This window comes from Babylonia areolata, chromosome 1, assembly GCF_041734735.1.
Source record: "Babylonia areolata isolate BAREFJ2019XMU chromosome 1, ASM4173473v1, whole genome shotgun sequence".
NCBI lineage: Eukaryota > Metazoa > Mollusca > Gastropoda > Neogastropoda > Buccinidae > Babylonia > Babylonia areolata.
In genome coordinates, this window is record NC_134876.1 from 36516802 (window position 1) to 36532698 (window position 15897).

Sequence of the window (15897 nt, forward strand, 5' to 3'; positions counted from 1 at the left end):
CGAGGATGAAATAAAGAACATTCTAAATAAAGGTGACAGAAAAGGTTGCACCCCAACAAAGATCAAAACTATTTGGTCCACTTCTCACGCGCCCAACGTATGGGAAAAGTGTAGTGAAACATTTTTTTGCTGTCACATTTAAGTATAAAGTTGAATCATTTTGATCTTATTTCCAACATCCAGCAGATTCGGTTCATGTTATATCATATTATATCATATTATATTATATTATATTTCTGTTTCAGTTATACACATTGCCTGAATTTCGTTGTTTGCTATTGATTCCGATGTTGAATTTGAGGTCGTATTATATTATATCATATTACATCACATCATATCATATTTCTGTTTGAGTTATACACATTGCCTGAATTTCGTTGCTTGCTATTGATTCCGATGTTGAATTTGAGGTCGATGCATTGTAGTGATCCATCCCACGTGAAATACAGTAAGTAGTTGTGTTTCAGTGTCATTTCCGTTGATGTCTTCGCTAACGCCACTGACATTGATAATATGAAATGTATAATGTACTATGAAATAATATTGAAAAAATATTATATGATATAATGTAATAATACTTAAACCATATCTTTCCCGAGGGATGTAACAGGTAATAGCATGCTTCATCCTCATGTTGGGAGTGTGAAAACTGGACCCAATAGTTTTGATATTTGTTGTAATGCAACCTTTTCTGTCACATCTATTTAGAATGTTCTTCATTTCATGATTGCTCATTTGTTCATCTGTTTGTGTCAGCATCCTTTTGCATGCAAATAGATTCTGAGTTTCATAGAAGATGCTTCGAACATGAAAATATTTCAAAAACAGTAAAAGAAGCCAAGTAAACACACATAAGGAAACACACACACACACACACACACACACACACACACACACACACACACACACACACTCCCTGACATACACATACATTCACACTTTTTTTAAACCAGTATCGTGCCATCACCTACACCGTCTATTGTTGATATCTTCACTAACGGCATTGTCGTCACAATGTCGTCGTTGTTTCCCCCATTTCTCGTTTCTTTTTTTCTCTCTCAATTTTCTCCTAGATTTGCATTGGGAAAAGACAAAAAACCAACTCGATGACACATGAAATACTTTTGATAAAAAATAAAGGGTACTTCCCACGATTTCTCGCACATTGTGAGAAAAAGTGGGAGGGGAACGACCACGATTTCTCACAATGCCACGATTTCTCTCAAAGTGAGAGAAATCATGGGCTTACGGCCCCTTTCATCGTGGGCTTACAGCCCCTTTCAGCATTTGACATAGTAATAACAATGGTAATAAAATCAAATTATCATGATAATGATTATCACAATGATAATAATAACAACAGGAAGAAAAAGAAAAGCAGAAGAAGAAGAAACAGGAACACTTTTATATGTAGCGCTATTAAGCAGCTCAAAGCGATTTACAATAAATCGTCAATCAGACACACACACAACACCAGAACACTTTCAAAATTGTCAGTCCTACAAGAATGGACTTTAACGACAATCTGGTTTCCAAACATACCTTAAAATTTCTGAAATAGGTAGAGATGGGAAAGTTCCCCAAATAGATACTTTTGGTACATATTTACAGGATTGTACTATTGGTAACAACTGACATTTAGAGCCAACAGAAGGCAACATTAACTCACGGTAAAGGGCCAAGAGACGGCTGAAGCTCTGAATGAAGTCGTCCTCGTGAATCTTGCCCTTCTCGTCACCATAGCGACAGACGATGCGCTGCAGGTTGTCTGAGTCGACCAGAAATCCTGTACAAAGTAATGTTTTCCCCTGCAAACGTAGCTCGGACACTGAACAATAATAGTTGTGTTTGAATGACGGATATGGCAGTTGCCTATTTCAGATATTATTTTACAATGTTTTTAAACAATTTACATTCCAAACACTTCATCAGCATTTCAAGATAAAGAACAGATGTTTACCACTTCTTTATTATCTGACAAGGGCGCAAAATTGTGATTTTGACAATTTTGCTGTTTTACTACAACTAGCAATCGTCATTTTTTTCATTTGTGGAATATTAGGATGCATACATACGTGTGTGTGTGCTTTGAGAGATAGTCTTCAAAATCTATGTGCTCTAGAGGCGAGTAGTAAATGTTTGTTTTATCGAAATTTCAAAAGTGGATTTGGTAGAGAAAAATATAGAAGTCAAATGCCTGATAATTACGTTATCAGCTTCTTCAGATTCCGAAGTAGTAATCATAAGCTGGAAATAGAACACAAGACACAAAGACATACCACGAGAGCTACGACTTTGTAAGGTTTGTAACATGTCTGTGATTGGGGACGAGTTTCATTTTATAATGGAATGTCTCCAAAATCGGTTTTTAATTTTTGTAATATGCTCAAAGGGGGCAAAAAAGTCATTTTAACTGTAAGATGATTAGATTTGATTTGCAAAAATTCCATACTCTAATAGGAGTGAAAGGATAATTAAAACTTGAAACTTGAAACGTGTGTGTGTGTGTGTGTGTGTGTGCGCGCGTGTGTGTGTATACGTGTGTGTGTGTGTGTGTGTGCGCACGTGCACGCGCGCGCGAGTTTATCTGCAGCTACGGCCAGCTGTGATCTCACCAATTTTCTTGTACAGGCTGGTCAGCTCCAGGGTGTCCACAGTGTTGTCATTGCTGACATCAGCTGTGTGGAAGGCTTGCTGCCAACAGAAAAAAAAATGTTGATACATGTACACACATAATGGGGTAAAATCAGAAAATAATTTTTTTTTAACGATTTTAAAAGAATAGACTGGTAGAACATTTTATATGTGCATTTCATAATTCTGATGATCATATGAAATAAATGCTTTGTCTGCTAAAAACCGATCTTTCAGATGGTGGAAAGATGCCAAACCCATAGTTCTAAATTCTAATTCAGGGAAGGTAGGTTAATACATCATTTGGTACACTGATTGGAAGTTTGGCATGGCGCAATGTAGTCGCAACCAAAATGTATATGTTTTATTTTGTACTGGATGTAATTGATCTTCCTTTCAACTGCAATAAGAAAAAAAGTTATGTCTCAAAACTTTGTCTAATAATCTAGCCTTGTTAACGCTTTACTTACCTGTAACATTTGGAAACAGCTGCCCTCTTTACTACCAGTGGGTTCGACCGTCGCTTGGAGAAACACTGGCCCTAAGACGTTTTCCAGTTTACACATTCTAATCCAATACCAGGCTGAAAACAAGATTATGTGTTTCTTCACTGAAAAACGAGTCCTCTTTAATTTGCTTATGAAAAACATGCACATATTGGCGTGAGCATGTTGGTGTAACTAGCGTTATTTCTGTATTGTGTTTTATTTGTATGGTTGTCTCTGTGTTCGTTTTTCTTTGTAGCTTCGTGTTTTTTGTTGTTTTTATTCAAGATTAAACACAAAGTACTCACGGTCCAGGATTTCACGTATTTCCACAATGTTTTCACAGCATCCAGTTTGAGGTTACCCGATATTTCGGTCTGAGTTACGATGTTACGGAAACCGTCCAGTACACAAAAACAAACGCACGTATTACACATACACACACACGCGCGCACGCGCACATACACACATATTGTATCAGTTCCGAGTATCAAAATAGAAGAAAAATCAAAACGATTCAAAACTTATATTACATTTCCGTCAAATATCAAATAATGAAAGCACTGAACAAAACCGTATTTACATTCCGAGCTTTGGCTGTTGTTTTTCCGATATCATCGTTATTCATCTATTGTCTGTTCATCTAACATGATGATATTAGACTGAAAATAAATGATATTATTATTATTATTTGTATTATTATTATTATTTTATTATTATTTCTATCATAATGAAGATTACTATTATCATTAATTAGAAATCATCATTTGTGAAAATCAATGGCAGGGGAAGAAATACCCAACCGAAAAGGGGGCGGTTGATGTGGGAGGGCGGGAGGGGACCAAGGGGGTCGGGGGGGTTGAGGAAGGAAGAGAGAGAGAGAGAGAGAGAGAGAGAGAGAGAGAGAGAGAGAGAGAACAGAATGTGGAAAAGATAAGAGTACAAAATGTAAAATGGAGAGGGTGATGTCAGTGGATGGAGAAAGAAAAAGAATACTGGAAGATTCCGATATCAAATAAATATCCAAAGCCGATGAGATCCTGGTAGCCCAAGCTGCCACCTCTGCAGGGAATCTGAAGGGACCATCGTCAACAGAGACTACATGAGTTAACCACTGACTCTGAATCTAGTCCAGATAGCCGCCATGCTCCCCACCGTCATAGACTCCATATCCAACCGGAATTGTAGGAAAGTGATGAGGGGGATCAGGATGGGTACACCACCAACCGTGTGCCCTCCCCGCGTTCTGGGTTAATGGTTCACGCATTGGGGGGAAGTACCCAGCAGCTACGGACTAGGAAGGGTAGACGCGTCCCTTGCTGCGAGGTTTTTGTCCGCAAGGACAGAGACAGCAGTGGCGAGGTGAAGCAAATCCCGGAAGATCCTAGCTGTGAATCCAAATGTAGGGAGAACAGCGGCTACTGGAGGGATGTCAAATATAGCCAGAGCAGAGAGGGAGGTCACACCCCCAGCCGTGAATCCCAGAGATGGGAAATAAGCGGCACCGGGAAGTGCCTACCACCATCTGTAGGCTGAAGGGGAAACACTTGTCAACTGCCAAAAAATCTGCAGTACAACAGCTGGACCAATTGGCTGTCGTTCAGGCAGAAGTTTGACAGCTACAGGAGGGCTGCCCAGTGGAATGACGAAGAATGTAGGGACTACCTTGAATGATGTCTTGAAGGTAAAGCCCTGGACTTCCTCACTATTACAGCCAGAATGGGTGGGGAATCCACATTTACAGAGATTATGGCCCAGCTAAAGGGACGGTTTGGCATGAATGAGCTGGCTGAAACAGCTCGGGCCAAATTCCAACAGGCCACCCAGCACCTGGACGAGACATTTGAAGATTGGTCAGACCGGGTGATGACTCTGGCAGCCCTGCCTTTAGGGGACTACCTGAAGGATTCTGTAAGGCAGAAAGCATCAGCAGTTTCTGCGAGGGATGTATCGATCAGGAGGCAGGGAAATATGCCTGCCTAGAGAAACCGTCCACGATGGAAAAAGCCCTGGAAAAGATAAAACAGTTCCAGTACATCTCCATCGCCAAGCACACCAGGAAACCTAGGCCAATGGAAGAGCCACAAATCTGTGTTGTGGAGACGCCTAGGGAGGTCCAAAATGACCTGAAGTTCCTCAAAAAGGCTGTCGAGAAGCTCACCACGCAGCTTGAAGCCCTCAAGACTGGGGGAAAACAGGAGCAAACAAACCGGGTGAAGCCTACTGATGACACGAGGATGAGGTCACTGCAAATCTGAGTTCTGCCAGTACCAGAAATGGCTGCAAAACAAGGACAACAAAAATTAAAATTTGAACTAGAAAGGTCCAGGGGCTGCGGCCAAACCCCTGAGCTGGAAAGAAAGGGCCACAAATCTACTAAGAAACAAACTCAGAACTCAGACTTGGAGATGAAACCCCACGGCAACAAAACATCAAAACCTGCCAAGGGACGTGGTGCTGTTTCAGGCACGCCTGCAAGCAAAAACAGTATCCACCAGCATGCTGGAATCTCCAAAGTCTGAACACCAAGAAGTTCAAGTAGATTCAGTGGTATACAGGGCCCTACTAGTCCAAAACCAGCTCAACAGTTGTCTGACCCTACCCCCATTGAACAGTCAGGCATAAATCCCAGGAGTGAGCAGTGCCATCATGACACAACGGTCATGAACGGTCCTGCGGAAGGAGTGGGATCAGAAGTCCTTCGAGTCAATAGAGTTTGCGACAGTTCATCCAGCATCCAGATCACACTTTGCGGAGTACTCCTCAAAGTGGACTTAGGTGCTGAGATAACCATTGTGGTCAGCTCCATCTCTGACATTTGGAAACGTAATCCAAAAAAGGTCAAAGATGTAGTACTCTACATGGCGGATCAGGAGTCTGCACTCCAAGCCTTCCTCACGACTCCAGTCCAAATCAGACTTGGTGATGCGCTGTTTCATGAAAGCGTGTACGTGGCCCCTATCTGCAAGCAATTGCTCCTGGGACATGACCTACTTTATCATTGCGACGCCATTCTGGATCTGAGGTCGGACACTGTCCAGTTAGGGAAGGAGAAAGTCCCAATGAACATGAAGTTTTAAAAACACTTCATCAGTGGCAAGAGTCACTGAGGCAAGGAAAAAAGTAGTCCCCCTTAACTCCTAAATCTATCAGTGACAGATTTCACTCTGTCAGAAAAGGACAGTTTCTGGCAGTCACCAATGAAGTCTGTGAAATTCTACCAGACAGTCCAGGAATGTATCACACAGAGGACTATGGAGTGAAAGAAACCACCAAACACTCTGAAATGCTGGTGTGCAGTGTACAGTCCTCTGACAACTCCAGCTCATCAGATCTGCCTGAACACTGAAAGCTAGTTGAGGACTCGAGTGAAACCGTGACAGCATAGCAGCAAACACAGAGCAGCTCTTCATCAGCAATCAGAATGTGTCTGCAAAAGATTACTTCGATTTGGGCAACTTCACCACAATCAAACATGACATCAACACAGGTGATGCAAAGCCCATCAAGCAGTGCGTAAGACGCACACCTGCCATGTTCGCTGGCGAAGAAGAGGCACATCTGAAGATGTTAGATGCTGGAGTGATACAGGAGTCTGTTTCAGAGTAGGTGTCAGCACCAGTACTAATCCGGAAAAGAGATGGATCAGTTCACTGTTGTATTAACTACCAAGCCCTAAATGAAGTGACTGGACTGTCAAAAACACCTTCCCGCTACCTCAGTTTGAGGAATGCGTTGACACTCTGGCCAGTCATACTTGGTTTTCAAAGCTGGACGCCAACAATTCATACTGGCAGGTGAAAATCAAGGAATCTCACTGGAAGTAGACAGCATTTCTGACCAAGTTTGGACTATTCGAACATATCCGAATGTGTTTTGGGTTGACTAACGCTCCAGCCACCTACTCCAGATTGGTCAACTTCATCCTGAGATGTCTCACACAGCGTTCTTGGATGACATCTTGGTTCTGGGAAAAGGTTTCTGGATTCATCCTGTAAATATGAGGGACGCCATGCAGCGGTTATGAGACTACAGAATGAAGCTGAAACCCCGGAAGTGCCTATTCTTCCAGACTGAAGTTGAGTTCCGTGGAAGGAGGATCAGTTCAAATAAGATGGCCATATCAGACAGAGACATACAAACAGTAGTCCAGTGGCCCATCCCCAAGTCCTCAAAGGATGTGTAAAGGTTCCTTTGTTTAGTGAACTACCATGGTATGTTAGTGAAGGATTTGGCTGAACTGTCACAACCAGTGTCTGGACTGACAGGAAAGAACAAGTTCCAGTGGGGGATGAAACAGCAGGAAGCCTCTGAAAGACTGAGAGAGGTGCTCACGGACCCTCCGGTGCTGGATCCGTCCGACCCATTCATTTTGGACATGGATGCCAATGACGTGGCCACTGGGGTGGTGCTCAGCCAAATGCAGGACAGTGTGGAGAAAGTAATCTCCTACTGCACCTTCTCACTCACCCCAGAGCAAGGACGATACTGCACTACACAGGAAGAACTGAAATGAAATGAAATTATGCTGCTTAGAGCCTCGCCGACCACTAAGGCCATCTCAAGGCTATCGCCGCGTCAATAACTACTACAAGGATAAAAAAACAAACAATTAAAACGAGTCACCACTTCAAACTTTCCACTCCAAAGTTTAAAAAAAAACTTCCATTTGTTTAAAACCTTCAAATCTGGTTAAAAAGGTTCACTTCTTTTAAGAAGTCCATCAGCGCCCACGGAGGGACATCACGAAACAAAGTCTTCAAAGAAACCGCCGTGTAATGTCTTCGTCTAACGTCATGCAGATCCCAACAGTCAAGGAGCACGTGTTTCACGGTGAAAGGCTCATCACAGGGAATGCATCGAGGGGCCTCTAAGAATGAGTAAAAAAAAGTGTGTCCCGCACACAGTCTGCGCAGCACAGACTCCTCCTTTTTGTTCTTCACCCCCGAAGGGAGGGTCTCTTTTAGGTCTGGACGGATCTGGAAGAGCTTGTTGTCCGTCTGGGTGTTCCACTCCTCTTGCCAAAGATCCTTAACGTAAGTGTTCACCTTCCGCTTCATGTCTGTGTATGGTACAAAGGATCTGGATAATTCTTTCTTTACAGCATTCCTGGCCAGCAGGTCCGCCCTTTCGTTACCACGAATGCCAACATGTCCGGGAACCCAGGCCAACACAACCTCGTATCCTTTCTTCGTTGCGAGATTAAAAGCTTCATAAAATTCCAGCAGCTTGGGATGAGTGATATTCCTGCAGGCGATCGCCTCCAGGGCTGACAAGGAGTCGGAAAAGATCATGAATCTCTTTTGTTTCAAAGAGAGAACCATTTTTACCGCCAGAACCAGTGCGGTCAGTTCCGCAGTGTACACCGAGCTGTCAGACAGGATGTGTTCCGTTGAGGGCCGGTCAGGGAAGGCGGGACAGAACGCAGATGCAGCGACTCCGTCCTCTGACTTGGAACCGTCAGTGAAGATACTTTGAAAAGTGGGGGATTTGTGGCAGAGTTCCGAAAAGTAAGTTCTGTAGGCCAGAGAACTGGTGGAGTCTTTACGGTTCGAGGCCAGATCAAATCGGACCTCAAGTGTTCTAAAGGTCCACGGAGGGTTGTCAGGGAACTTAGAGAAATCTGAGATGCCACCGACATCCAGATCGGCATTTTCTAAGTGCAGCTGAATGCGGAGTCCGAGAGGAGGTATGCAGTTTGGATTGTCTTTAAATTTCTTATCGAAAGGGTTGTTGAATACAGCTTCGTAAGCGGGGTTTGTAGGTTCAGAAAACAATTTCAAATAATAGTTTAGGGTCAGCTTCAGTCTGCGGTTGGAGAGAGGTGGTTCCCCCGCCTCTGCGTACAGGCTGTGCACAGGGGTGGTGCGGAAAGCACCTAAGCTGAGACGGAGCCCTTGATGGTGTATAGGGTCCAACAGTTTCAGGTAAGACGGTCTGGCCGAGTCGTATACTACACTTCCGTAATCCAGTTTGGACTGGACCAGGGCTCTGTAGAGGTGCAAGAGAGTTCTCTTATCAGCACCCCAGTCCGTGTGTGCCACAACTCAAATGATGTTCAAGGCTTTTTGGCAAGATATTTTCAGCTGTTTAATATGGCTGAGGAAGTTCAGCTTCTGATCAAAGACGACCCCTAAAAATTTGGCTTCCTTGACCGCCGGGATAGTGGATTTTCCCAGACGGATTTCAGGGTCCAGATAGAACTGGCGAAAATTATGAAAATGAATACATTCAGTTTTGGAGGACGAAAATGTGAAGCCATTCTCCTCTGCCCAACACTGGATTTTGTTGACGCAGAGCTGAAGCCGTCGCTGGATGCTGGCATACGTGCTGCCAGTTGCACACAAGGCGAAATCGTCCACGAACAGCGAGCTGTCCAATCCCTTCTGAACGGATTGAACGATGTCATTAATTTTGATGCTGAAGAGAGCTGGCGACAGAATGCTCCCTTGCGGGACACCCAGCTCCTGCTCGTGAATGTCAGACAGGGTGGTGCCGACCCTCACCTGGAATTGTCTGACTTTCAAAAAATTGTGGATGAACTGGGGCAGGTGTCCTCAGAAGCTGAGCTTGTGCAGGTCTGAGAGGATTCCAAATTTCCAGGTGGTATCGTAAGCTTTCTCCAAGTCAAAATATGGCCACCACATGTTGTTTGTTTACAAAGGCATTTCTTACAGTGGTTTCCAGACGAACCAGATGGTCAATGGTAGAGCGATGCTGGCGGAAACCGCACTGTTCTTTCGCCAGAAGGCCGTTGGTCTCTAGTTTCCACATCAGTCTACCGTTGACCATCTCCATCAGTTCGCAGATGCAGCTGGTCAGTGCTATTGAGCAGTAGTTGGAGGGGTTCGAGGGGTCTTTTCCCGGTTTCGGCACCAGGATTATGAGGGCTTTCCGCCAGGAGGGTGGAAAAAAGCCTGTGATCCAGATGTGGTTATAAACTTTGAGCAGGGTGTTCAGACAGGTTTCGGGAAGATGCTTTAAGAGTTTATAATGGACCTCGTCCATTCCTGGACAGGAATCCGTACAGGTCTGAAGGGCAGATTTAAGTTCATTCATTGTGAAAGGAAGGTTGTAATTCTCTGTGTTGTCGGAAGAGAAGTTACAGGGTGTTTTTTCTGTCAGGTTTTTGGTTTTGAGAAACCGAGCAGATTTGTTAGCAGATCTCGAGTTCTGTTCAATTGTGGAGGCAAGCAAATTGGCAACTGCTTTCTTCTCTGTGACCAGAGCGTCTGAAAGTTTAAGATGATGAAAGGTTGGGCATACGTTTTTGCCCTTAATTCTTTTTAAAACCCTCCACACTTTCTTCTTGGGTGTGTTGGAGGTTAAGGAAGAGCAAAAATCTCTTCATGACTTTCTCTGGCTCTTTTTAAAAACATACCTGGCTTTCGCCCTCAGCTGTTGATGGGTTCGAACGCTATCGGTCTCTGGTCTCCGAAAGACGCGTCGCTGCGCTCTCTTCCGAGACTTACGGGCCTCCCGACATTCCGCGTTGAACCAGGGCGTTCTTGGCACCTGAGGCTTGGAGGTAGATGATGGGACTGCTGCTTTGGCGCAATTTAAAACGATCTGAGTCAGAGTGTCAGCAGGGTCCTTGCTTTTCAATACTGTTTCTTCCTGCAGCTCCGCTCTTATCTTCATGGTAAAAATTCCCCAGTCTGCTTTGTCATAGTTCAGGCTGTCAGGCAGAGAGTCACCTTCTCCATCTGTGGGGCGGAGGACGACAGGAAAGTGGTCACTCCCGTGCAGATCGTCGTGCACTTTCCACTCGTAGTCCAGGACCAATGATGGATCGCAGACCGACAGATCTAAACACGAGAGCTTTCCAGAGGACAGAGGAAGGTAAGTGGGAGACTTGTCGTTAAGGCAGCACAAGTCCATATTGGAAAGGTTTTCCAAGAGAAGACCTCGGCTGATGTCATCTCACTTCCCCAGAGCAGGGAGTGTCCATTGAAGTCGCCCAACAGTAAAAACGGTTCTGGGAGCTGGTCGACCAGGTTCATGAGGTCCTGCCTCAGAACACGGACGGCAGGAGGAAGGTACAGAGAGCAGACAGTGATGGTGTTCTCAAGTGTGACTCTGACCGCCACCGCCTGTAAAGGGGTGCTTAAAGGAACTGTACTGTATAAAAGGGACTTGCGTATAAAAAGAGCGACACCTCCCGTCAATCCCTCTTGCTTCAGTTGAGCAGGTTTAAAAACGGAGTTAAAACCAGAGAGAGATAAAACCTTGCCATCTCTTTGCAGAGTCTCCTGCAGCACCAGCACTGAAGGTTTCAAAGCACGACAAAGCAGCTGAAGTTCCTGGAAATTGGCGTAGAATCCCTGAATGTTCCAGTGGATCACTGCCATTAAAAAGGTTAAAAAAAAATAAAGCAGCAGCCTATTCCATCGCTACCCCCTGCTCCTCCGCTTGCGGTGGCTCAAGGTCGGCCAAGATCGAGTATTTATTTTTAGAATTTACTTTTTCTGATTCCGACCAAGTCGGAATATCCACCACCTTGGCTCTTCCCGATCCCGCCGAGGCCGCAACCCTCCCCTCCTTGAGTTTTGGAGGTACGGGGGGTTTCTGGCCACTTCTGCCAGCCCGAGGGCCAGGCAGACGAGAGGCGGGGCGAGAGGGGCCGGGGGGTGGGGGTGGGGCGGGAGGCGGACAACGTGCCTCCGCCCGAGGCTTTCCGCTCCCGCCCAGCAGCCCCTGAGGACTGCCGCACAGGATGGGAAGGGGTGGACACGGCGCCTCCACCCAAGGCCGACGGTTCTAACAAGGTAGGCACGTCGTCCGTCTGCATCCTGTGGACGTCGTCTGGACCGCGACGTCCACCATCCTGGGTCTGACGACAGAGGTGTAAGACGCCTTAGGCGATGCGGCCTCCACCTGTTTCCTTGCCTCAAAGAACGATGTCTTCTTTTCTGTCTCCACCTTCTGGATTTCCTTTTCCTTTCTCCAGGCGGGGCAGTCTTTCGATGAGGACGGGTGGCCGCCTCCGCAGTTCGCACAACGGTCTGGACTGACGCAATCGCCCTGGTGCGCCGCCTTTGAACAGGTGCCACACGCCTCTTCCTCCTTGCATCGGTCCCGCACGTGTCCAAATTTCTGGCATTTGAAACATCTTAGAAGGGACGGCACGTACAGGCCTACACTCACGATCAGGTATCCGACTCGAATATCCCTGGGGACATTTGGGCAGCAGAAGGTGAGGAAAAATGTGTTGGTCGGGACTCTGTCCGACCCCTTCTTCACTGTCACCCTGTACACGTCGGTCACTCCCTGAGAGGACAGCTCGCTCTTGATCTCAGCTTCAGACACTCCTCTCAACTCAGGGCATCTGATGACCCCCTTTGAGCAGTTGAGACCTTTGTGAGGGGAAACCCTCACCGCCCTATCCACAAAAGTGGTCGCCTTGAGCAGAAGCTGTGTCTGCCTTTTAGACTGTCTCCACCAAAAACGCTCCGCTCCTCAGCCTCTTGATGGATTTCAGTGATCCCACCAGACACTGGAAGCCCTTCTGGATAGCGAAGGGGCTGAGAGCCGACAAGGGCTTGTCGTCATCAGCGCCCTCCATCACAAGCCATGACGGCCAAAAACCAGAGGTCTCAACGACCTCCGAATCTGAGTCCGAATCGTCTGTTCCTTGTCTTCTTCTTTTTCCGAGTTTAGGGGGGTGTAGTTGTTTGGAAGTCATGTTTAAATAATTATATATTCATCCCTCCCTTACCCACCCACCATGGGGTCAAACTTAGGGGCCAGGGTCAAAGGAACACCAGCTTGACCCCTTCCAGGTTTCGGGAGGGACATACGACCAACAGCTTAGCTCCAACGTGTTCCCCCCCGATCATGCCCAGCTCCCGGGGACAGAGAACCGAGCACTACGGGGGTTATCTTCGCTAGCCTCTAAACTGCCAGTCTTGACCCAGCCCCACGAAGGGGTAGCCGATTGACACACACGGGCCAATGTGTGCCGCCTGTCTTAGGAGAGGTCCGAGCCAAAGGGATGTGTTGAGAGCAGCGTGCTCTCTCAATCCCCAGGATCTCATTCCCCTCCATCACAGGTCGCGCCGCACGGCAAACACGGTGGGCCTGAAGAAGGCCGCAGAGAAAAAAGAATGTGGAAAAGAAGGCTTGATGGGGAGCTGAGGACAGAAAAGAGGCGGTAAAAAGAAGAATAGAGAATAGCGAAAGGGACAGTGGGTCACTTTTAGTTTGGGCCTCACTCACGACCTGTTCAGCATGGGAAGCCCTATCAGGGGCATCAGTACAAAAACCACCACTTCAGCCCGAACAGCTACAATGGCTATGTAGGCTGTCAATTAAGACCTGGGACCAGAGCAGCAAACCCCAATAAGCAATGATGCCCCCGCTGACATAGCTCGCTCGATCACTGGCCACTAAGCCTCCCGACTACAACAAGGTAGTGAGCCCCCCAGGAGGGGGTCAAGAGAACACCAGCTTGACCCCCTCCAGGTTTCGGGAGGACGGGAAGAACTGAGCATCGTCCGTTTCACCCCACATTTCAAATACTACCTGCATGGTAGGCCCTTTACTGTGAGGCTCTTGCAGTTCAAGGACCAACAGGGGCAACTGGTGAGATGGATGGAAGACCTGTTCCAGTACCACATGATCGTTCAACACTGGTCTGGGGCAAAACATGGGAACGCGGATGCCATGTCAAGGATGCCCAACACCCTCACGCCATGTCCTTCCCACAATACCGGCATCAAACCCCAGCACCTACCGTGCAGGGGATGCAAGTACTGTGAGAGTTCGCTTGTGAAGTGGATGGAGCCACGTCTCTCACAGACAAGAACCCGGAGTCTCCTTTCACGGATCTGGGATCCCATCTGGATGGGATCATGGTGGCAGCCATGAGGGATCAGTCCGTGAAAAGCGAGAGTGGGGATGCCACAGCAGCCTCACGAGGAGGCCACGATCATGAGGCTGTTTCAGTGGGTCCACTGCAACCGCCGGGTAACCTCCAAAGGTGTGATGAGTCAGTCACTGAAAGCCATGTGAGACGGGATGTTCAGGTTTGGGAGGTACTCAAGGGGGACGCTCTGGAATCCCTAGGTGGAGCAGAGCTCAAAACCTGAGCGGGACCCAAGGGAGTTCAGCCCTTTCAGGCTGGACTCAGGAGCTGAGCACAACCCTAAAGGGGTCTGGTTTGAGGCACCCAGACCCACAGAGGGGCAAGGGGATAATCCTGGCTGGGCTCGGAAAATAGCATGGAGCAGGTCCGCCCAAAAGGACTCTGATGTTGGTGGCCAGATTTCAGGATTGGGCAGGGCTCCAGCAACAGGGAGCAGGTCCGCCCAAAAGGACTCTGACCTCTGTGGTTAGAATTCAGGAAGGGGCAGGGCTCCAACGAGTTTGATCCATTCAGATTGAACTCAAGTTTCAGGGGGCAATGCTAAAGAGGGTTCTGGCCAAATCCGAAGGCCTTGCATTGCTCAGGGGTCTGGAGTGCCAGCAGAATGTTCAACCACCCACTAGTGACTCACCAAAAAGATGCTCATTGTTTGAATCATGTTTCTGTGTATGTCTCACATACTAATGGTTCAAGTGAGTCAGTTTCAGATACTCAGGTGTATGCCAACTGCACGTCTGACAGTCCTGTGGTGCAACTGGGGACTGCACCGAAGGACAGAATTCCTTTGCGTCAAGTGGCGACACAGGTCAGCCCCATGGCGAACCGTGCAACGACGCAGACCAAGTCCCTCTGCGTTACAGGGAAGGATACCGGCACACGCTGTCTCAGAGAGAGAGCGTTGCGGACACTTGAGTAGTGCTACCGACACCAACCAGAGAGGCACACAGCCAGAAGGTGTGACGACTCAGCACTCAGGCTCCCCCAATTGTCCATGGAACAGTGAGCCCACAAAGAGTGGACAGGAGCGAGATGGTACCAGATTTAACATTGTCACTAAAGACGATCAGATCTTCATCCAGGTCTGACAGGTGGATACAGCACAACTGGCTACGTCAGGATCCACAGACAGACCATCCTGCTGGGGGTTCACCTATCAGGATATACAGGTACAGCAAGAGAATAATGAAGCTGACACTGGATTACCTACAGGGGAAACCACCACCAGATGAGGGAAAACTCTTCTTGTCATCACCCGAAGCCAAGGAACTGGGTGAACAAGAAAATGTTCCAACTGCACAACAGTGTTCTGTTCAGACGCTGCAGATCTAGAGCTGGTGGTTCCCAAGGGACTACAAGAAAAGGCAATCCAGTGTCACCACGACCTGCTTTCCACTGCTCATCAGGGAGTAGCCTGGACCAAGGTTAGTTAAAAGAATTTTTTTCTGGGTGCACCTGTCGCGAGACGTGGAAAATTATGTCCTGTCTTATGACGTGTGCAACCGCAAGAAGAAGAACAAGAGATACGGGAAGGTTCTCCTGACTGAGTTCCATGCAGGCGCACCAATGGAGAGGGTACACATCAGTTTCATCGGACCACTCCCTAAAACACCAAGGGGTAATGAATACTGTCTGATGACTGTCGACCACTTTACAAAGTGGGTCGAGTGTGTCTGTCACGCTCAAAAGGAGAACGGGCTTGTGACCCTCACCCAACCCAGCACTAACGCCCAGACAATAGAAACACAGATTATTACAAAATAAAAGTTCAATATATATTTATTCAGCACATGGAGCAAACAATACACAGAGAGTTTAACGATGGTAAACAACAAAGCACAACCATAACACAGACAAGGAATTCAGCAAATTAACCAACAAAGGCATGAAATGGCACAAAAAGTTGAAATAAAT

General features: G+C 46.9%; 1 protein-coding gene across 1 annotated transcript in view; it reads right to left on the reverse strand.

The window, feature by feature from the left end:
• LOC143282428 (calpain-9-like) overlaps nt 1–15897 on the reverse strand; it is a 233811-nt gene that overhangs the window by 36746 nt on the left and 181168 nt on the right. The window contains exons 16-18 of the mRNA XM_076588071.1: nt 3428–3496; nt 2616–2694; nt 1670–1786 (exon numbers count right to left, since the gene is read on the reverse strand). Coding sequence (XP_076444186.1) covers nt 1670–1786; nt 2616–2694; nt 3428–3496 — 265 coding nt within the window. The remainder of the gene's footprint in view (nt 1–1669; nt 1787–2615; nt 2695–3427; nt 3497–15897) is intronic.